Genomic DNA, 23,536 nt, shown 5'->3' with positions numbered 1-23,536 from the left:
CGCGCCATGTTCTGGTCCGGGGGCTGGTCCGGAGGCCGTGGCCACGCCCCCGGGCCAAAACCACGCCCGCAGCACCGCCCCCGGATGATGCATCAACCGTGTCACGCCGACCGTGTCACGCCCCCCGACACGCCCACCCCAAGAAAGCCCCGGGACTTAGCGCGCACCGGAAGCCTATGCAATATAGGCTCGGCGCGCGCAGGGCCGTTTTAGAAGGGTTACGCGCATACCTTATGTGCGAAACCCTTCTATTATTATTGGTATTTTTATCGTTACTAATAGTTTAAATTTGCTATTTAGTTATCATTGGTAAACTTATTTGTTTTATTTTATATTGACCTTTGTGTCATTATTTGTATTAATTATGTAATTATTTATTATAACTTTTGTTCAGTGATTCAACTCTGTAATTTGTTTTAATCTGCTGAATACTCTAAGGGGCCGATTTTAAATTTTGCGAGCGGGGGGGTACATTTGTGCACGCTACCCATCGCGCACAAATGTACACCCAATTTTATAACATGTGCACACTGCTGCGCGCATGTTATAAAATCTGGGGTCGGCGCACGCAAGGGGGTGCACACTTATGCACCTTGCGTGCGCCGAGCCCTAGGGGCAAAATAGGCTCAGTGCGCGCAGGAGTAGGTTTTCGGGGGTTATGTGCGTATCTTACATGCGTAACCCTTTGAAAATCTACCCCAAAGTGTTTTTGGAATAGAAGGTTATAACTAATACATCTAACCTAATCTAATCGAATCCTTTGCCCAGCATTTCTTTCTCTCCCTCCTCCCAGTAGACCCTTACCTCCTTCCACCTATGGGCAGCAGTTCTGGCACAGCATCCTCCTCTCCCCACCCAGTAGTATCTTTTCCCACTCACCCCATCAGCATTCACCTCTCACTTGTCCCACACCCTGCCCAACAGTCCTCCATTCTCTCTTCCCCAGCCACTGGGCCAGCACTCTCCTTCTCCATCACTTCCTAGCATCTGGCCAGCATATCCCTTCCCTATCACTCTAAACCCCCTGTCCAGCGGCATCATCCTTTCTTCCCACCACCTGCCCAGCATCCATTTTTCCTTCTCCCCTGCCTAGCAGCATCTACTTGCCCTTTTTTCTCTCCCCCACCTCCTGCCCATCATTCTCTCTCTCCCTCCTGGCTCAACACTGTCAAGATATATTGGGTTCCAAAAGGATCTGAGGTCTGTGAATCATTACGAAGGATGGTCATTGTGTGGGTTGAGCTACAGTGAGAAGAGCCTAAGGGAATAAAATATGAGCAGAAACTCCCTGGTAGCTGTGAGTGAAGTGCCATGGTGTTATAGTCCTAACTCTCATAGATCCTGATTCAGTTGGAAGCCTACTGCAACAGTAAGGAGCTTCTAGGTCAACAAAGAAAACCAACTCAACACTCATTTTTAACTTGTCTAAAGGGAGGCAGAGGGAACAAGTGTGACTTATGTGGTAGATTGTAGTGTCAGAGCTCCTCATTAGAGCATTCACTTATGGATCCAACAGTTAAACCATCATGCCCCCATCATTACTCAAGACTACTGCTCTTTCTTCTAGTAATATACTGGGACTTCACATATAACAAAATATAGTATTGCTTTCAGATGACAGACCATGTAATTTACATCTTTTCTTTACTCTGTAAATATCACATTTGTCACAAGATGGATATGTGTGTGTGTATGTGTTCAAATTAATTCATTACATACTCTCCCCCTGTCTTGTATAAGGCACTATGTAGATCTAAGCATGTAAAGTTGTATGGGTATGGACAAACCAGCTCAGTATTGGCGAAGTCCAGTTCCATATTTTCTGCCATGTTTTGCAGTGCAGACAGCTGTGCATCCATTTCTTGCAGCTTTGAGGTAATTCGTTCTTTGCTAACAATTTTGGCTGATAAATTCTTAGTGGATTGTTCTATGGCTCGAGCAGAATCAAGATCTCCAAACAGCATGTTCCAGGGATTTTTATCTTGAATTGTGTCCAGTTTCATATCTAGTTCTTTCTTTTGGAATAATGGTTGTTGTAGAAGGGACTCTGCAAGACAGTAATGATCTTTCAGTACTTTAGTAGAAGGCTGACAGGCTGAAAGGAAAATGTACATTGCAAATATAGAATATGCAGCCCCGAAGAAAATACAAATATTTTCCTATGATCTATACTTGGAAACTCATGCATAGCCCTGCTATTCTTGCTTCCATTGCAATTTGTAAAATGCATAGCAGTATCATGGCTATATTATTTTTGTGTATATTCAAAATGTATGTACTGTATATCCGATACTAAAAGAACATGACACAAACAAACACGACACATAGCTGGGTGGATTTTAGTGAACCTGAACGCTGAGCACCATGGTTTTAATGCTGAAAACACAGGGACGATAGTGATTTATGAATACAGAACAATATAGGAATAGTTTCCTTTCTATTAGCATATCTCACATTATTGTTGAGATTACTTACCTGATAATCTCCTTTTCCTTAGTGTAGACAGATGGACTCAGAACGAATGGGTATAGTATGCTCGTGCTAGCAGTTGGAGACTGATCTGACGTCAGCACGGGTGTATATATACCCCCACAGGAAGCGTAGCAACTTAGTAATCTTCCTTGCAAAAGCTGTTATGGATGTGTGTACTGACGCTCAGTGAAAAGTGAAACAGGATTCCCCTGACCGATTGATAGTAGCTGGAGACCGCCAGCATTCCCAACCGGAAGGCGTTGACACCTGGTAGAGTGTACGCTCTTATGGAAACAGATGACATGGCTTACCTTGCATTGGTGAAACCCATGTACACAGGCAGCTGGGCGGGATGCTGAGTCCATCTGTCTACACTAAGGAAAACGAGATTATCAGGTAAGTAATCTCAACATTTCCTGTCGTGTAGCCAGATGGACTCAGAATGAATGGGATGTACAAAAGCTTTACTCCCAGCCTGGGCGGGAGGCTGCCTGAGGACCATGTAGGACTGCCCTCGCAAATGCTGTGTCCTCCCTGGCCTGGACATCCAGATGGTAGAACCTGGAAAAGATATGGAGGGAGGACCACGTCGCCGCTTTACATATTTCTGCAGGCGATAACATCCTGGATTCAGCCCAGGATGCCGCTTGTGCTCTGGTAGAATGAGCCTTGACTTGTAGAGGCGGAGACTTCCTGGCCTCCACGTAAGCTGCTCTGATAACTTCTTTAATCCAGCGGGCGATGGTGGGCCGAGAGGCCGCTTCCCCTTGTCGTTTCCCGCTGTGCAGGACGAACAGATGGTCCGTCCTTCATACTTCTTGTGTTATTTCCAGATATATGGGCAGCAGTCTGCCTAAGTCGAGATGGTGTAGCAAACGCCCTTCTTCAGATTTATTCAAACCCGCCGTGGTAGGCAAGGATATAGTTTGGTTAAGGTGAAATTGTGAGACCACCTTAGGTAAAAAGGAGGGAACCGTGCGAAGATGGATAGCCTCTGGAGTGATTCTGAGAAAGGGATCACGACAGGACAGTGCTTGTAGCTCTGAGATGCGGCGTGCTGAACATACAGCCAGCAAGAACACCATATTCAAAGTGAGAGAACGGAGAGACAGGCCCCGAAGGGGTCTGAAGGTGGATCCCGCGAGGAAATCCAAAACAAGGTTAAGGTTCCACAAAGGCACTGGCCACTTCAGTGGCGGACGAATGTGCTTGACTCCTTTCAGGAAGCGAGACACATCTGGATGCGTGGCAATGGTCTTGCCATCCCTCCTGGGACCATAACAAGACAGCGCAGCCACCTGAACCTTGATGGAGCTGAGGGAGAGACCCTTCTGAAGCCCATCTTGCAGGAAATCCAACACAATAGGGATTGTGGTTGCATGTGGATTGGTGCCATGAGTGTCGCACCATGCTTCAAATATTCTCCAGATCCTTACGTAGGTGAGGGAAGTGGAAAACTTGCGTGCTCGGAGGAGTGTATCTATCACGGGCTCCTAGTAACCTCTTTTCTTCAGTCTAGCCCTCTCAATGGCCAGACCGTAAGAGAGAATTGAGCTGGATCCTCGTGGAGGATGGGACCTTGACGTAGAAGGTCCCGGAGAGGGGGCAGGGGAAGGGGCTCCCCTGCCAGTAGTCTTCTCATGTCCGCGTACCAGGGTCTTCTTGGCCAGTCTGGTGCCACTAGAAGAACTAGGCCCTTGTGCTTCTGAATCTTGTGAATGATGGCGCCCAGCAGAGGCCACGGAGGAAAGGCATATAGCAGAGTCCCTGGAGGCCATGGCTGAACCAGGGCATCGATTCCGTGTGAGAACGGGTTGCGCTTGCGGCTGAAGTATCTGGGTATTTGAGCATTGGACTTGTCCGCCAGTAAATCCATGTCCGGAATCCCCCAGTGATCCACAATCATCTGGAAGGCTGTGGGTGACAGCTGCCACTCTCCCAGATTTAGGCTTTCTCTGCTGAGGAAGTCTGCCATGGTGTTGTCCTTTCCGGCAATGTGGACGGCGGAGATGTCCTGAAGATTCGCCTCTGCCCAAGCCATCAGTGGGGCGATCTCCAGAGATACTTGTCGGCTTCTGGTTCCGCCCTGACAGTTGATGTATGCCACCGTGGTGGCATTGTCGGACATCACTCTGACTGCTCTGTTCTTCAGTCTGTGAGCAAATCGAAGGCATGCCAATCGGACTGCCCGAGCCTCTAGACGGTTGATGTTCCACGCTGACTCCTCTCTGTTCCACCGCCCTTGTGCGGTAAGTCCTTCGCAGTGTGCACCCCAGCTGCTCAGGCTGGCATCTGTGGTGAGCAGAGTCCACGTGGGGGAGGACATCTTCGACCCCCTGCTCATGTGGTTGGACTGCAACCACCACCGTAACTGGGTCCGTACTCTGGCAGGCAGAGGTAGGTGCGTGGAATAGTTCCGTAGACGGGGGCTCCAGCGACAGAGCAGGGAGTGTTGTAGAGGTCTCATATGGGCCCTTGCCCAAGGTACCACACCTCCAGGGTGGATACCATGAGACCGAGAACCTGCAGATAGTCCCAAGCTATGGGCCGACTGGCTCCCATCAAGTACTGGATACGCGTCTGGAGTTTTAACCTTCTCTTGGTAGTGAGACTGACTGTGTCTGCCTGTGTGTCGAACTGTACTCCCAGGTATTCCAGAGACTGGGAAGGCTGTAGGCAACTCTTGCTGAGGTTGATTACCCAGCCCAAGCTCTCCAGAAGGGCGATCACTCTGTCGGTTGTCCGATGGCTCTCCTCTCGCGATTTCGCCCTGATCAGCCAGTCGTCTAGGTAGGGATGGACCAGGATTCCTTCCCGTCTGAGTGCCGCCACTACCACTACGACCACCTTGTGAAGGTCCGTGGTGACGTGGCTAACCCGAAGGGCAGAGCCCGGAATTGGAAGTGGCGGCCTAGAACCTTGAAGCGTAGGTAGCGCTGATGATCCGGATGGATTGGGATATGCAGGTAGGCTTCCGACAAGTCTAAGGCCATGAGGAATTCTCCTGGCTGTACTGCGGTCTTGACTGAGCGCAGAGTTTCCATGCGAAACCTCGGGACCCTTAAGTATCGATTGACTGACTTGAGGTCCAGTACGGGCCGAAAGGTGCCCCCTTTCTTGGGTACCATGAAATAAATGGAATAGTGTCCAGAATTCACTTCCCAGGCAGGTACTGGGATGATGGCTTTCAAGGACAGGAGCCTCGCCAGGGTAGCTTCCAATGCTGCCTTCTTGTGTATGGGACATGAAGATTCCACAAACTTGTCCGGAGGGAGATGATGAAAGTCCAGATAATATCCCTCTCGGATAATGGCGAGGACCCACTGGTCTGACGTAATCTCGGCCCATCTGGGGTAGAAGAGGGTTAACCTGCCCCCTATGGCTCCGTCCCCCAGATGTATCGGCGGATTCTCATTGTGAGGCGCCCTTGTAGCATGGCTAAATAAGCCTGCTTATCGACGGAAAAAAAAAACACGTTAGCATGATTCTTAAGCACAGTATTCAACATTTTCTTTCTTTTTTATAGGGAAGTAAATCCCACTGATATTAAGAATGCGTATTATAATATTAGCCATTATCCAAAAACTATTATGCAAACAATGTTGCGAGCGTGGAGGCGCGGTCGCTTCTCGACAGATAACGTGAGCCCTTGGATCATGGCGAGGCTCAGGGAGGAGCCCCAAGACACACCGCGAGAGGTGAGCACGTACAAGCACAGACAGAGCAGAAGCAAGGCTGGACTGAAGACAAGGCAAGGAACGTCTGGAACAGGAACAAGGCAGGCTCAGCCCTCCACTGGACCTACATGCACCAATGAGACCCAGCAACGCAATGCTGGTCTTGAGAGTAGCCTTCCGGCCACTTGATAGCCTTTCCGGACCTGCCACTTGGGAACGATGAGTGCATGAGGCCAGATGGAGGTTGAGGGCAGGAACAAAAAGAGTCAGACGTAGACTCAAGATATTCAGAAGATTCAGACATATGCTCAGGATATTCGGAAGGCTCAGACAAGGACTCAAGTTGTTTGGATGTTTCAGGTAAGGGTTCAGAATTCTTGGAGGTTTCAGGCAAGGGTTCAGGGTTCAGGACTCAGGAGAAAGTATTGGGTGAGTGCTGCATTGCAGTGTGCCCTACACAGCCATCCATGGCTGCTTACGGACCATGCCAAAAGTGAAGCAGACTCCAGATGAAGCAGTGGATCTGAAGTGAGGACATGATGAAGATTCAGGAGAGGCCTGCACTGGGGTGCGCCCTACACAGCTGCTGGTGGCTGGTCGTGGACCACGCTGAAGCAGATCAGGTTCTGGCAGTCTTAGGCTTGGATGGAAGCAAGGCACAAGGGACTCCAAAGACCAGGACAGTATTCTAGACTCAGGATTCAGAAGCTTGGCATTAAAAACAGGAGCCTTCCGGAGGCTTGCGCTGCTGACAAGAAGGCCTTGTACCACGAGGTGGCCTATACAGCCCCCATGGGCTGGTCACGGACCACAACAGTGGCAAGCTAAGAAAGGTGGACAGACAAGGAACCTGGGAACTGGACGAAGAGCTGAAGATGCAATGGACAGAGTCAGGTCAGGAACGTCGGACATCAGGAATATAAGGACATGAAACATCAGGAACAAGGAACAAGCGATGAAGGAGCTCGGATGAGGGATGAAACCAGGAACACGAAGAACATGGAGCAAAGATCCATCAAGGCACAGGATGAGAGGAGGTCAGACGTTTTTCCGGTCCCTCAATCTGTCTCCTCCCAGCGGATCCCTCCTGGAAAACTCTCGGCAGCCGTTTAAATTCTCTGACCCCCGACATGGGCCTCTGGGTCCTTGCAGGGCTTGCACAAGTGCTTGAAAGGTCCCTGTAGTAAGTCCAGCCAAGCTCCCGAAAAACAGTACAAAATACAGTCTGTACTAGAAAAACAGTTCTTTTCACAGATCCCACTGAAAACCCGTAGTGAGTCCAAAAACACTCCCCAGTTCACAAGGACAAAAAACCCCCTCTGCTTGGCTTTTCAGCCAGCAAAACCACCCTGCTAGGGAGTGGTTTTGCTGGCTGCAGCACAACACTCCCCAACTCCCCTCTGTTGTGCTGCAGGTCATGGTCTTCCCAGTTCTTTAACAACCAAACACCCTTAAGCAGTGCCTCTCACTCTGTTTCCATGTCAGAGTCAGCAACTTCCTCTGCAAGGACTTCTGTCTCCATCTCCTCCTCTTCATAAGAACATGCCATACTGGGTCAGACCAAGGGTCCATCAAGCCCAGCATCCTGTTTCCAACAGTGGCCAATCCAGGCCATAAGAACCTGGCAAGTACCCAAAAACTAAGTCTATTCCATGTTACCATTGCCAGTAATAGCAGTGACTATTTTCTAAGTCAGCTCAATTAATAGCAGGTAATGGACTTTTCCTCCAAGAACTTATCCAATCCTTTTTTAAACACAGCTATACTAACTGCACTAACCACATCCTCTGGCAACAAATTCCAGAGTTTAACTGGGCGTTGAGTAAAAAAGAACTTTCTCCGATTAGTTTTAAATGTGCCACATGCTAACTTCATGGCATGCCTCCTAGTCTTTCTATTATCCGAAAGAGTAAATAACTGATTCACATCTACCCGTTCTAGGCTTCTCATGATTTTAAATACCTCTATCATATCCCCCCTCAGCCATCTCTTCTCCAAACTGAAAAGTCCTAACCTCTTTAGTCTTTCCTCATAGGGGAGCTGTTCCATTCCCCTTATCATTTTGGTAGCACTTTTCTGTACCTTCTCCTTCGCAATTATATCTTTTTTGAGATACGGCGACCAGAATTGTACACAGTATTCAAAGTGCGGTCTCACCATGGAGCGATACAGAGGCATTATGACATTTTCCATTTTATTCACCATTCCCTTTCTAATAATTCCCAACATTCTGTTTGCTTTTTTGACTGCCGCAGCACACTGAACAAATTTCAATGTGTTATCCACTATGACACCTAGATCTCTTTCTTGGGTGGTAGCTGCTAATATGGAACCTAACATTGTGTAACTATAGCATGGCTTATTTTTCCCTATATGCATCACCTTGCACATCCACATTAAATTTCATCTGCCATTTGGATGCCCAATTTTCCAGTCTCACAAGGTCTTCCTGCAATTTATCACAATCTGCTTGTGATTTAACTACTCTGAACAATTTTGTATCATGTGCAAATTTGATTATCTCACTCGTCGTATTTCTTTCCAGATCATTTATAAATATATTGAAAAGTAAGGGTCCCAATACAGATCCCTGAGGCACTCCACTGCCCACTCCCTTCCACTGAGAAAATTGTCCATTTAATCCTACTCTCTGTTTCCTGTCTTTTCCTAGAAGCCTCTCATGAGGAACTTTGTCAAACGCCTTCTGAAAATCCAAGTATTCTACATCTACTGGTTCACCTTTGTCCAAATGTTTATTAACTCCTTCAAAAAAGTGAAGCAGATTTGTGAGGCAAGTCAATCTAGTTAATGTAATTAATAAAGAAATATTGTACAAATAAGAGACTGAGAAGTAATTAATAAATATAGTAAGGTATAATATAATTTGTGATCCTGTGCGAGGAATTGCTGAAAAGAAAGGAAGCAGGGGATATATCAAAATGTGATAGAATTGCAGAATTCAGGAGGATGACCAGGGGGAGGGTGCCTATTGATTTATTTGCGTGGGGATGAATTAGGAGAATGCTTGTGAGAAAAGCCATGTTTTAAGTTTTTGTTTAAACTTTTTTGGACATGATTCCTGTCGAAGGTCAGGGGACTTATATTGTTCCAGGTTGCTGGCCCTGCTATGGACATGGCGGGTTCTTTGGTTGTTTTAAGCAAGGTGTTTCTGTGGGGTGGCATGTGTAATGTAGCAGCATGTTGTGATCTGGGTGGTCTGGAGTGCTTGTGGAAGAGTAAGGAATTGTTGAGGCAATGCATATTTTCAGTGTATAGGGTTTTGTGTATAATGGATAGTGTCTTGTATTTTATTCGTTGGGCGATGGGGAGCCAGTGTAATTCTTTGAGAATGGGTGTGATATTTTCTGATTTGTGCGTGTTGGTGAGTACACGTGCAGCAGCATTTTGCAGCATCTACAAAGGGGAGGATAGTCGCTTTGGGAAGGCCGAGGAGGAGGGAGTTGCAGTAGTCTAATTTAGTTAGGATAAGGGATTGCAGAACAGTGTAGAAGTCACATTGATAGAGAAGGGGTTTTAATTTCTTTAGAGTGTGTAATTTGAAATAGCCGTCTTTTATAGTGTTGTTAATATGTTTCTTAAGATTTATATGTTGAATCATAATGTCCCTGACTACAACTGACTGATATATCTTGCACTGAGAAAGACATGGAACAACTAAACTCAGCCAAAAACCAAACAAGGGTCTAAATGAGGGGGCAAGCAGAGGGACCAAGCCCTTTGCTCTGGACTCTTGTTGGTGGCTGTGGCCAGCGGATCCACTTGTGGGCCACACCTTTTGGTGGCCCAAGAACCTAAAAGCAGTGATGTGTTGGAAGTGGGCGGAGCTACCTGGCTTCGTCTCAACACCAAAAACAAGCAAAACATTCAGCAAAAAGCTAAATGCAAAAGCAATAAGCTAAAAAAATCCAACAAGTTAAAACAATTGCCATGAAGGCACATTAAAGATATATTTTTGCATTCTCATCAAGATTTTTTCCACCAAACTGCGGAGCAGTGAGCGTTGAGCATGAGCACCAGGATATTGCAGCAATGGAAAAATGGTATCAGGACAAATGAAACCCATTAATCCTTGAAGATTATTGCTGGATAGTGACAAGAGATGTTCCATTTAATGAATACAAGAGACAAGCCAAGAATAGCCAAGTAGCCATTGAATAAGGATTAAACTATGTACATATATATATACATAATTATTTTTGGCCTTTTACTTCATAGTAAATTTTATTTCTATAATCCTTTTACTAATTTAATTTATAAAATGTTATATCAACAGGACAGGTGAAATAGTATGTAATCATAAATACATGAAAAGGCCTAAATTTACAATTTATGATTAAAACTCTACTATCTATGCACGGGGGCAGTAACTTTCAAAGTGGTGCGCACGTTTGTCGGCCTGCATCCAGGGATGCTATTTTATAATATAAGTATATATATGCGCGTGCATGTTGGAAAATAGCCTGACCGCGCACACATGTGCTCAATTCTAAGTGGCTGTGCGTCTGGGCGTACAAATGCAACTTCTACCACATAAGTGGGGTGATTTAAAAAGGCATGCGTGCCAACGCAATTGCCCATTTTACCAGTTCATTCGCAGTTCGCTCAGTTAAGAGAAAGGACTTCCAAACCCTCCTAGTTTAATAGCCTTCCTTCCACCCTGTTAGCTCCAACCTTTAAAACCCCGCAGATCTGCTTAGATTTGTTTTATAAGTTACATGTCATCCATAGCAGAAGTAAACTTATGTGACAGGGGACCCCGGTGTGCGACAGTGTGCATAAGTATTTATATGCAAATTTTAGGTTAAAATCCTGGAACGCCCATGCCCTGCCTACGCACTGCCCTTTCTTAAAAACTTTGCATTTATGCGCACATCTGGGTGGCTTTTAAAATCTGCTCGGTGTGCACCGGCGCAACATATTTGCATATCCCCTAACTGATGCGCGCATCGGGCTTTTAAAATTCACCTTCATCTATGCAATAGACAGACATAAAATATAAAAAGAGTAGCCAATCAGCTGTTTTAATTGTCATATTTGAATTCTGCACATCAACACCAATAATGGCACATGGTATCGCTGAAGTGGCCGACTTCAAAAAAATGTGTAAACCAGTGAAATAGCTGTCTTGTTAAAACAACTTTTCACTAATGTATAAGTCTCCAAATTAATACTATAAAAGTTCATATTGAAATCATTTTTTCCCATCATGAACAGAAAAGATTAAGTACCTGTGCTCTTAAACTCATCTGGTGGGACTGTATTAGTAACAGAAGCAGCCTTGTGATGCAGCTGTGCAGAGGATGGAACTCCAAAACTATCATGTTGCTCTGCGATCACTTCCACCTCTGGTGTGACAGGTAACTCCTTCAGAATATCTTCAGCATCAATGTCAATCACATTAATATACTTGTGCCCAACCTGACACAAAACAAGGAAGAAAAAACAAGAGTTGTTCAGTGCACTCTCCAGGTGAAGTCTGAGTCATTAACTATACCCAAGTCTGAGTCTCTATTCACCATGGAAGGCAGTAGTATTCACTTCAATTCCTTGAGACACACAAACAGGTCAGATTTTTAGGATATTCCTAATGAAAATGCCTGACAGATGTGCAAACAACTGTGGTTGAGTGCATGCAAATCTATTCATTAGGGATATCCAGAAAACCTGACCTGTTTGTGGCCCTCAAGGACTAGAAATGAATACAACTGATGTAAGGCTAATAGATCATGCTGAAGTAGGCAGAATACTGGAAGCATGTTTTACCACTTGCTAAGCACTCATCTTTTGTTTATGTGCAAAAGTCATCAGTATAATAAAAACAGCTCTGAAGGCAGCAGCCAGTGCCAAAATAAATATTGGTTTATTGGATTTATTATATTCTGTGGGTTTTAGATACATTACACACTTAATATGTTCTGTGTATATGATGGAACCCTGTACAAAGTTGCCTGCACCCCTTCAAATTCTCCCAGTCTATTTCCATTGGCCCCTATCCCCCAACCCCCACACCTTCTCTTTCTCCACTCTCCTACTATGATCAGAGACTGCTGGCACTTTCCTCCTGAGGACTGGGACTGTGAGAAAGCATATCCACGCACAGTCTTTGTGGTATTGGCCCTGTCTCCTCTCTCCTGGGTTTCCATATAGGGTTGTTGCGGGCCTATCGGCAAACAGGTTAGCTGGCACTCATAACAGAAGATCATCCTACTGCTTTGGCAAAGAGGAGAGATGGTGGGTTTGAGGAAGAGAGTGGACAAAGATACATTTGCAGCACTGGAGTCCTACAAGGCATTACTTACCATGCTTTGCAGCTTGCCATCTTAGGCAACTGTTTGTGTTGCTTAATAGGTCATGCTAGCCCTGAACTCCAAAGGTTTAAATAAGGCAGCAGCTCCAGGAAAAGAAAATTATTACTTACCTGCTAATTTTCGTTCCTGTAGTACCATGGATCAGTCCAGACCGTGGGTTATGTCCCCATTCCAGCAGATGGAGTCAGCCAAAGCTTTGAGGGGGCGTCACCATAAGTACTACTACCCCCTCTGCAGGAGTTCAGTATCGAGTATATCAAAGCCCGAGTAAACAAACAAACCCCCGTATTGGATCAAGTTTAAAGTGAACGGCAACAAACAGCCGCACACCCAAAGAATGAACTGTAACCCTCCCACCAACGGGTAGGAGGACATGAATACAGCACGCCAACCCCAAGAGGGACTGCGAAATACAGTGAGAACTGAGAAATCGTGAAAAACAGGAATGATCACTATCGCCCCATAGAAGACAGCTGAGCAGGATTACAACCCAGAAGTGGTGGGCGTCTGGACTGATCCATGGTACTACAGGAACGAAAATTAGCAGGTAAGTAATAATTTTCTTTTCCCTGTACGTACCTGGATCAGTCCAGACCGTGGGATGTACCCAAGCTTCCCTAAACCGGGTGGGGTCCTGCGAGGCATGCTCGGAGAACCTGCTCGCCAAAATGCCCAGAGACAGAAGAGGCGAGGTGTAGACGATAGTGCCTTGAGAACGTATGTAACGACTTCCAGGTGGCCGCACGACAGATTTCCTGTGGGGAGACCGAGCGAGTCTCCGCCCAGGAAGCCGCCTGCGAACGCGTAGAATGCGCCCCGATGCCGGGCGGGGGAGTCCGCCCCGCCCCAGCGTAAGGAGCGGCAATGCTGGCTTTCAGCCATCGGGCCACGGTCGTCTTTGAGGCCTGGGAACCCTTCCGAGGACCGGGCCAAAGTACGAAGAGATGGTCGGAAGTCCGGAACTCATTCGTATCCTCCAGATAGATACGCAGAGCGCGCTTGACATCCAGAAGTCGGAGAGCCCTTGGTTCAGACGACGAGAAAGACGGCAGTTCCACCGTCTGATTCACATGGAACGCAGACACCGCCTTCGGAAGGAAGGAGGGAACAGTGCGGAGCGAAACTCCGGAGTCAGAGAAGTGGAGATAGGGTTCTCTACGCGACAGGGCCTGCAGTTCCGAGATGCGTCGAGCGGAGCAAATGGCCACCAGAAACACTGTCTTGAGAGTGAGGTCCTTAATCGTCGCATTGCGCAATGGTTCGAACGGAGGTTCCGACATAGAGCGGAGCACGAGGTTAAGACTCCAAGCGGGACAAGGTTCCCGGACCGGAGGTCGCAAGTGCTTGACACCCTTGAGGAAACGCATAATATCCGGGTGCGACCCAAGGGCGGCCACCTGAACTCGCAGTGAATTATAGGCGAGCCCCTTGTCTACCCCCGCTTGTAGAAACTGAAGGATCTGAGGAACCGAAGCCTTTGTGGGTCTCGTGTTCTGGTCGGTGCACCACAGTTCGAAAACCTTCCAGACCCGAACGTAGGTCGCCGACGTCGAAGTCTTCTTGGAACGCAAGAGCGTTGACACTCCCGTCTCCTGGTAACCTCGGCAGCGGAGACGTTGCCTCTCAAAAGCCAGGCCGCAAGACAGAGGAGTTCTGCCTGGTCGAAAAATACCGGGCCCTGATGCAGGAGGCGAGGGAGATGTCCCAGGCGGATGGGGCCGTCGATCACCAGTTGGAGAAGGTCCGCAAACCAGGGTCTCCGTGGCCATTCTGGTGCGACGAAGAGCACGAGTCCCCGATGAGCTTCTATTCTGCGGAGTAGTCTTCCCACCAGAGGCCATGGCGGGAACGCATAGAGAAGAAGATGGTCCGGCCACGGGAGCACCGGAGCATCCACACCCTCTGCTCCTCGCTCACTTCGACGACTGAGGAAACGGGGAGCCTTTGCGTTTTGCGCGGACGCCATTAGATCCCTGTGGGGAGTTCCCCACCGGCGAACAAGCAGCTGCATCGCCTCGTCGGAGAGGGACCATTCCCCGGGGCGCTGGCGACTGAGGAAATCCGCCTGGACGTTGTCCACGCCCGCGATGCGCGAGGCCGCCAGACGGACCAGATGTCGTTCCGCCCACTGCATCAGCATGGCTGCTTCGAGCGCGACCTGTGGACTGCGAGTGCCGCCCTGCCGGTTGATGTAGGCCACCGTGGTCGCGTTGTCCGATAGGACCCGAACCTCCCGATTCCGTGTAGGCCTCCGTCAGGTCCAAGGAGGCTAGGAACTCCCCTCGATGCACCGCCGCCACCACCGAGCGCAGCGTTTCCATCCGAAACCGAACCACCCGGAGGGATTTGTTGACTTCCTTCAAGTCCAGGATGGGCCGGTAGGAGTCATCCTTCTTGGGTACCACGAAGTAGATGGAATAAGGGCCCAAGCCCACCTCTCTGGAGGGCACGGGCGCAATGGCGCCAATCACCCGAAGCCTGTCCAGTGTCAACTGCACCTCCCTTCGCTTGGAGGCCGATCCGCAGGGGGAGAAAATGAACCGTCCCTTTGGAGCGCGGACAAATTCCAACGCGTAGCCATTTTCTATGGTGTCCAAGCCCCACTGGTCCGAGGTGATCCGCGCCCACTCCTGGTAGAAGAATGCCAGCCGTCCCCCAAACCGGGGGACGGTGGAGTGGGCGAGCCGAACATCATTGGGAGGACTTGGGAGAGGGTTGTCCCGTTCCCGAGGCGGGACGCACAGGCCTACACCCGCGAAAGGAGCGGGACCAGGGCTGTGACCTGGGGGCAGAGGGCCTGAAGACCGCCGGTCTGTAGTTCCTATAGCGCCGTTGCGCCCTGGATCTGGTGCGGGAGGACGAAAACGCCCTGGAGGTCCGGTACCTGTCCTCCGGCAGGCAATGAACTGCGCTTTCCCCCAGTGACTTGATGATCTGGTCCAAATCCTCTCCGAACAGGAACTTACCCCTGGATGGCATGGAACCCAGGCTCGACTTGGAAGTGTCCGCCGCCCAGTTGCGCAGCCATAGGAGGTGACGCGCCGCCACTACCGAGACCATGTCTCGGGCCAGGACCCGAAGCAGGTCATAGAAGCAGGTCATAGGAGGCGTCAGCCCCGTACGCCACCGCAGTTTCCAGCCCATCCGCTTGGGCGGCCTCCTCAGCCGGCAGAACCCGAGAGGGGAGAAGTTGTTGCCCCCAGAGAAGGCGCGCCCTCTGAGCCAGCGAGCTGCACATCACCGCCCGCATCCCCAGCGCGGAGACCTGGAAGACCCGCTGGAGGAAGACTTCCAACTTGCGATCCTGCGTATCCCGGAAGGCCGCGCCACCCATCACTGGTATGGTCGTCCTCTTCGTGACCGCCAACACCGCGGAGTCCACTTTCGGAACCTTGATGAGATCCAGGAAATCCTCTGGTAGCGGATACAGCTTCTCCATGGCCCGACTGACCTTAAGGGAAGCCTCCGGGGCGTCCCAAGCTGCAGGAAGGAATCATGGCTGGGAAAACGCCCGAGCCCTCGGCCGGAGGGCTGCCAGCACCGGATCTCCCTTCTTGGCCGACGAGACGACGGCGGGCGCTACTGGAGCGGGTGGGTCCGGCGGCGGATCGAGATCCAGCTCCTGGATAATGAGTGGAATAAGTTCGTCCAGCTCTTCCCCCTGGAAGAGACGCAGCGTGTGCGGATCGTCCCCCTCTGAGGTGGAATCCCCTTGGCCCCTTTCTCCCAGGTCCGGCCCAGGATCCAGGTGCGGGCGGGAGGCAGGGTGGCCCCCACACCCGCCGGGACGGGGGGGGCCTGAGAGGGAGGCGAGAGCCGCGGGACCTTGGCTGGAGACGGTGCTGCGGGAGCGACAAGGCCCTGCAAATACGCAGTGTGCAGTAACCGTACAAAGTCCGGGGAGAATCCCAGCCTACTCGAGGAAGCCCCGGTGGGGGGAACCCCGTGGGACCCCGGCCCGTCAGGCTGTTGTCCGGCAGCAAATTCGGTGGAGAGCCCTCGGGGGAGTCCCTGTCATCCAGCGCTGCCTGAGTCCCCTCAGGGCGCTGGGCATGTAAAATGGCCACCGTTCCCGCCAGTAATGGGGGAGGGGCCGGCCCGCGCCGCCCGGGCATGCCTGTCAAAAACGAAAAATTCGCTAAGGGACTGCGACGGGCCCTCCCCCCCGGGGAGGCACCAAGCACAGATCCCCTCACGAGCAATCCGCGATCCCGGCTCACCGCAGGTCGAGCAACGTGCTGACCGCGGCATCGTGAGCACTGCTGACAACGGAGGAGACAGGCAAAATAAATGAAAAGCCTCGGGGGGGGCCGAGAAGGAAAAACGCCGGCGCGGGGGGGCCCGAGCGGCCTGCACTGCCCGCCGATGAAGAACGGCGCCGCGGGGGGGCCCGAGCGGCCTGCACTGCCCGCCGATGAAGAACGATGCCGCGGGGGGGCCCGAGCGGCCTGCACTGCCCGCTGATGAACGGTGCCGCGGGGGGGCCCTCCTGGCCTCACAACCCGCCAACGAAGATCTCCCCGCTCACCTCCGCAGCCCACGAGGAACCGGCAAAATGGCTGCTGGTGAGTGAGAAAAACGCGGCGAAGCCGAAGCAGCCACGAGCAAAATCAGCTGTAAAGAAAAAAACACAGAAGAATGCACTTACCCCGGTTCACAAGGTACGGCTCGCACCAAGAGAGAGAGGAAGGAAGAGACAACGCAAAGGGAAGTCACGCCGTCCCAAATTGAACCCTTTTTAACCTTTTTTTTTTTTTTTTTTTTAAATGTAAAACAAACTTTGGAGGAATCCCTGTCCTCCCGCGCTGCCTGAGTCCCCTCAGGGCGCAGGGGATGCAATATGGCCGCCGTTCCCGCCAGGGATGGGGGAGGGGCCGGCCCGCACCGCCCGGGCAAGCCTGCCAAAAAGGAAAAATCGTCCCGGGACCGCGACGTGCCTTCCCCCCCGGGGAGGCACCGAGCGCAGATCCCCTCGCGCGAAATGCGCGATCCCGGATCGCCGCAGGCCGAACAACGCAACGGCCGCGGCATCGGGAGCGCTGGCGAAAACGGAGCAGGCAGGCAAAAAAAAAAAAAAAAAAAATCAGAAAGCCTCGGGGGGGCCGAGAGGAGAAACGCTGGTGCGGGGGGGGCCCGATCGGCCTGCACTGCCCGCCGGCTGAAAAACGGCGCCGGGGGGGGGGCCTTCCTGGCCTCACAACCCGCCAAAGAAGAGCTCCCTACTCCCTGCTGCAGGCCACGAGGCCGCGGGGGGGGCCTTCCTGGCCTCACAACCCGCCGAAGAAGAGCTCCCTGCTCCCTGCTGCAGCCCACGAGGAGCCGGCAAGATGGCCGCGGGAGAGGGAGAAAACGCTGGGAGGCCAGTTCCACCGGCCGCCGCGTCCAAATAAGCTGCAAAAGAAAAATACAGCAAAAACCAATACAACTTACCCCGGTGGACAACAACAGCCTAGTCGCCGGGAAAGGAAGAGAGAGAGACAGAGAGACAGCACCAAAAGGAAGCCACGCCTCTCCAATTAAACCAATTAACTTTTTTTTTTTTTTTTTTTTAAAGAACAAACTTGATCCAAAACAACTAAATATAATAGACAGAGAAGAAAAACCCAATCAAGGGAACAATGGTTACAGGTAATCGGGAGCAAGCCCAGATTCCCCTACTCGCATCTGCTGGAGTCAGAAGATACTGAACTCCTGCAGAGGGGGTAGTGGTACTTATGGTGACGCCCCCTCAAAGCTTTGGCTGACTCCATCTGCTGGAATGGGGACATAACCCACGGTCTGGACTGATCCAGGTACGTACAGGGAAGAACCTAATTATTAGTAGAGCAAACTTCCCCAGCTAGGAATGTGTGCATCCTCAGTCTGGCAAGGCCAGCCTTTTTATGCTAATAGGCTCCTAGATGAACTAGGGTAGATTTGGCCTATTTAAGCCCAATCTTTGGTGTGGGAGTGGTTTGATCTTCTGTGGCCAGAGTCACACATGAACTAGGGTGGCTTTAGAACTCATCTCAACAGTGTCCATGTGCTGCAGGTTCCCTCAACAAAGAAGCCTTAATAGGCTCAGCCAGAGGAGATCATAGAAGTTTCTGTGAAGAGTGCAGCTGGTGCTGAACACTGCTGGAGTGACTAGCTTAGCATGCAGAAACTGTTGCAGATAGAAAATAAAAGCAGGACAGTCTGTTGATACATAGAGAGAAGAGCTACATTGGGAGAAAAGCGGACTGCTGTGGTATCTTCCATGCTGTGTGGCTCGGCAAGTTAGCCAAATAAACTTATCCAGCTAACTTAGCCTATTATATTCTGCAGTGAAGTCATGCCACTGAAAATATTCAGCTATCCTACAGTTAGCTGGATAAGTTTATCTGGATAACTTTAGGACAGTTCTATAGGGCAAACACAGTTAGCTGGATAACTTATTTGACTAACTTAACTCCTCCCAGTATTTATCTGGCTAAATGGTGGCCACTCTCCATGGCCAAATATTTAAAACATTCAACTTAGCTAGTTAAGCTGAAAGTTATTTGGCTAAGTAATGTTGAATATGAACCTCTATTTTTAAAGTTTATTCTCCTCTGCCCAAGTCTGAGCCTGGATCCTCACAATCGCAACAGCCAGGGACAAGGGGAGTTTATGTAGGGGTTTGTGTGTAAAGGGAAAAATAATCTGTTTGTATATGTATATATATATATATCCAGCGATGTGCTACAGAGCTAAGCAGCCTTGTACTACTGCCACCTTATAAATAAAATGTGCTGAGAGCACTTGAATTGAAAATACAATCTGAACCTATGTTTTATGTTGCTGCACCCTCAGGCAGTCTGTCATACTTTATGTCAAATGTGGAATCCTCATCCAAAGCTCGGGACTTTCATTTTCAGTTTTTATTTTATTTTTCCTGGGGATTTCAATGACATTCAATGACATTCAAATGACATTACCCACTGATTTTTTTCCTCTGTGCCATAAAGTAATTTTTCTACTGACTATTTTTATCATCACTTTGGAATTCTCAGGCAAAAAAAATAAAAACTGAAAATGAAGGTCCTTAACCCAGCCCTAGACTAAAGGTGATTTTGGGGTTATAGAAAAAGCTGCTAAACTTCAGCAGATTAGTAAAGGGAAGAATCAGTGCAAACTAGGGATGTGCCGAGGCAAAATTCAGTTCATTTATTTGTTTCATAGGTCACCTCCATTAATTTCATTAGTTTCAAATGAAAAAAAAAATAATTTAATTAGTTTCTCATTCAAGTCAATGGGGGAAGCAATGCAGCCTATTTTGAATTTCAGAATTGGGGTTTTATAATCAACTCTAAAGAAACTTGTGTGTAGACATCATCATAAAGGAGAAGAGTACTCCAAGGCATCAAGACTGTGGCAAAGTGGCATGAATAGCCTAAGGCATCATAAAGGGGCAAAAAGATGCCAGCAGTATCAAGAGTTCTCCAAGGCATGGCCAGAGGAGCAAAGCAGCATCCAGAGTGTCAAGAATACCCCAAGCCTTCATAACAGGGCACTGATAACAATGGCATGAACCCCAAAGTCAGCACTAGAGAGGCAAAGTGGCACCAAGAGAGGCATAAACATCTTAAGGTATCATGAAAGGGGAACAAACCAGCAAAGACAGCAGAAAAAAACCTATGCACAGATAGAAGGACAAAGCAGCATAAAGAATGGCATGAATACTCCAAGAGAGATGCAAAACAGCCACTCACAGTAGCAAGAACACCCCCAAAGTGCAGAGTTTAGGGTATGGCAGCAAGAATCCCAAGGTGTAAAGTTTGGGAATGGCAGTAAAGCAGAGTGGCAGAAAAAGTCCTAAACTGTAGAATCTAGGGTATGGCAACTAGGCTGAGTGGCAGAAAGACCCCAAAGGTGTAGAGTCTGGGGTATAGCAGCCCAGCTGAGTGGCAGCAAGACCCCCCAGGGGGGTCATCAGGACAGTGGCAGCAAGATAGAGGCACAGCAGACCCTCAAGGTGCAAAATCTGTGTATGGCAGCAAGGCTGAGTGGAAGAAAGATACCTAAGGTGTCATATCAGAGATATAGCTGCAAGGCAAAGAAGCATGGGAGATGTCTTTCTTCCTACTGATGTACTTGCCATATGTCAGTTTTCATACAAGAAAATGATCTGTCATCAATATCATGCTTATGAAAAACTTTTATTACTACTTGAAATTCATCTTGTTGGTGAGTAGAATTTTGGGTTTCTTGTGAAATTTGCTTTCTGATTGAAAGATATCACAATCAGAACATGACAATGGTCTTCAACAGTGTGACTTTCCTGGAAATTTCTATATTACTGGTTTTCTTTAAAACTACATATATTTTTATGGATCAACATAGTCTGCATTTACAGTTACACTATTTTGCCAACCAGAGGCGATTGTGTATTTAACAGTTGCATTTGGAACATAATGGTATTTACTCTATGTATTTATTGGCAGTGTTCATTCTACTATGAAAGCAGTCGGTAAATCAGACATTTATGTTTTTATGTATTTATTGTGTATTTAGCTCATGCCTTTCCATCAGTAACTCAAGGCGAGTTATAGTCAGGTACAGTAAGTACTGAATGGCAGAGAGTGTACCAAAATTATATCTTCTTTCATTCACAAGGATAAATACAACTGATCCATCATAGTAAGCAACTACTGAATTTTGATTATAGTGCACCACGAGACACCCTACACAGCCCACCCATGGGACTGGTCACGGACCACGACATGGCACGCCAGGAAGGGTGGCAACGAGGAACCAGGGGTTCAGGACTACTGGACTGGATCACGGACATCAGGATCAGGAGACTGACATCAGGACTGGATCACGGACATCAGGAACAGGAGACATGCCACATAGAATATTTCAAATCACTGCATGGACTGGCTGGCAAGTTTTAATGACTAGGTTTTTTTTTTTTTAAATTGCCTATATATCAGATTTTTAATATATCAAGAAAAAACATCTTATACATAATAGTACTGAAAAACTAATACAATAAAGTACAATGTGATATTTAAGAAGGATAAAAAAGGAGGAAAGTTATTCATTCAATGCGACCAGTCCATCAAATTGATGGGGGAGGATATCAAAAATATCAAGTCAAACTGAAAAAGTAAAAAATAAACAGATATCTGCTATGCCACCATTATCTTCTTGTCAGAACCGCTATATAGGTTGAGCAGAAACAGTAGAAATGGGAGGAGCAGAAACAGTAGAAATGGGAGAAGCAGCAACAGCAGGTCCTGCATCTGCTTATTAATAAAAAATGTCACTAAATGAGAGGGCTTATAAAATATATATCTGAAAGATATAAAATAACGCATTTACAAAGAAGCGTCACGGAGGCCATGGATAGCCATGCATTCCCTCCCATCTCCCTGGACAGCCTCCATTCTTACAACACCTCCTTCAACATTAGGTTGGAAAACCAACTGAGGCAGGCTCGAGGAGCACGGGTAGTGCTCAAGCGCACTTCAAAGCAGTTCGAGCTAAGAGAGAAACTCCGCCTCCATGACATCACCGTCGTGATGGCGAAACCGATAAATAATAAATAAATAAATAATTAAAACACAGCCCCAAACTGAATAACCTTTGGGTTTAACAAAAAAAAAAAAAAATGTTTACTTTGGTTTTTGTGTGGCTTTGGCTACACTGGGAAAGTACTACTCTTATATTTCAGAAACTAGGTTTCCAAAGCATAAAGAACAGATGACAAACCCAGTCCCTGTCTGGGTCTAAGACAAATTTAACAAATTAATGGGAACAGACTTTTCTTCATCCCCATCCAAAACCTGTGCAAGATTCAGGAAATCAAACTATGTTTGCGATGACCTACTTTTAAAGAAACATATCAAACACACACTGAGAGGCCAATATTCAAAAAAAGCTGAGCTCCTAAATTTAGGTGCTGATTTTCAGATGAACTTAGGTTCTCTTCAGTTGAAAATTCACCTAAGTTTAAGCCTGCTAAGGAGAATTTGTTTGGATTTGGGGGGAGTTCAAGAAACAGTCAAATGAAATGGCAAGTTTTTTTGACACAGGGTTATCCTTGGTCATCAGTCAAAAAAGCCTCTAAAAGGGTACTTTTAACTAACCGCTCCTTGTTTGTGACTTATAAACCCAAAGAGTGATTTAATATGTGATCAGTGATCAGGCTAAGGATATAGTGGCCATCATGAAACAACACTGTCATGCTTTCACTCTTCATCAGATGTTTAAAGAGTTCCCCCATGTAGCTTTTTCGTAAGGTCAAAACATTAGAGACATGGTGGTTCACTTGTGGCTACTGTAGGAGGACTAAGGTGAGCCGCAGTTGTGCTGAGGACATCAGGAATGTGGTCATTGCTCTTTCTGCAAGTCCACTTTAACAGGTACAGAATGGATACGGCCTTCCTCAGAACGGTCAATAAAGCTGAAACAATCCACTGACTGTTCCTTCACAGGAGTGATTTATTTGATTCAGTGCCCATCTAATTTAGTTTACATGGGATGTACTAAAAGATGTGTTAGAATGAGACTTACAGAACCATAAGAGTTGTTTAAATGCATCAACATTGTCTACTTAAACATTCTTTTCAGGATCTCAAGTGAACAGTACTTGAACAGCCCCGCGCCCCTTGTCAGGGGAGACACACAAAAGGTGTTAAATAAATGAGAACAGTTTGGAATTCTTTTCTTCCATACTGTGGCACCGGATGGACTTAATGAGCAACTTGATTGGTATTCTCTTATATAGAGACTGTGGATACGTTTTGTGGGTTTTCAATGTTTATTCTGGTTTGATCTTGTGCTTAGATGGCATTTCTCCTCCATTTTTAGTGATTTTTGAAAGCAGGACTGTTCATCGATGAGTCTGAGTAAATTCAAGAAACCCCCCCCCCCCACACACACACTGAAGAATTTTGTCAAAAAACATGGCTCCAGTTTGGGCAGCTCTGGACAATTGTTCAAGTTAAGTATTTTTGGGATTATTTTCAGTTATTTGGATCACTTCATCTTGGATTTCTTAGCCATTTTGATCCAGTTTGGATGTTTTTTTATATGCATGGCATTATAAAT

At 48.0% G+C, this 23,536-nt stretch overlaps 1 protein-coding gene across 5 annotated transcripts in view; it reads right to left on the bottom strand.

Annotated features, from left to right (window-relative positions):
- CPLANE1 (ciliogenesis and planar polarity effector 1) overlaps positions 1-23,536 on the bottom strand; it is a 453,269-nt gene that overhangs the window by 107,188 nt on the left and 322,545 nt on the right. For all 5 annotated transcript variants that reach the window (XM_029578626.1, XM_029578651.1, XM_029578642.1 and 2 more), the window contains 2 exons: positions 11,399-11,588; positions 1,788-2,047 (listed from right to left, as the gene is read on the bottom strand). In XM_029578626.1, the coding sequence (XP_029434486.1) occupies positions 1,788-2,047; positions 11,399-11,588 (450 nt within the window). The remainder of the gene's footprint in view (positions 1-1,787; positions 2,048-11,398; positions 11,589-23,536) is intronic.

This window comes from Rhinatrema bivittatum, chromosome 1, assembly GCF_901001135.1.
Source record: "Rhinatrema bivittatum chromosome 1, aRhiBiv1.1, whole genome shotgun sequence".
Taxonomy (NCBI): Eukaryota; Metazoa; Chordata; class Amphibia; order Gymnophiona; family Rhinatrematidae; genus Rhinatrema; species Rhinatrema bivittatum.
Note: the sequence above shows the minus strand (reverse complement) of the source record. Positions and strands in the feature narration are given on the sequence as shown.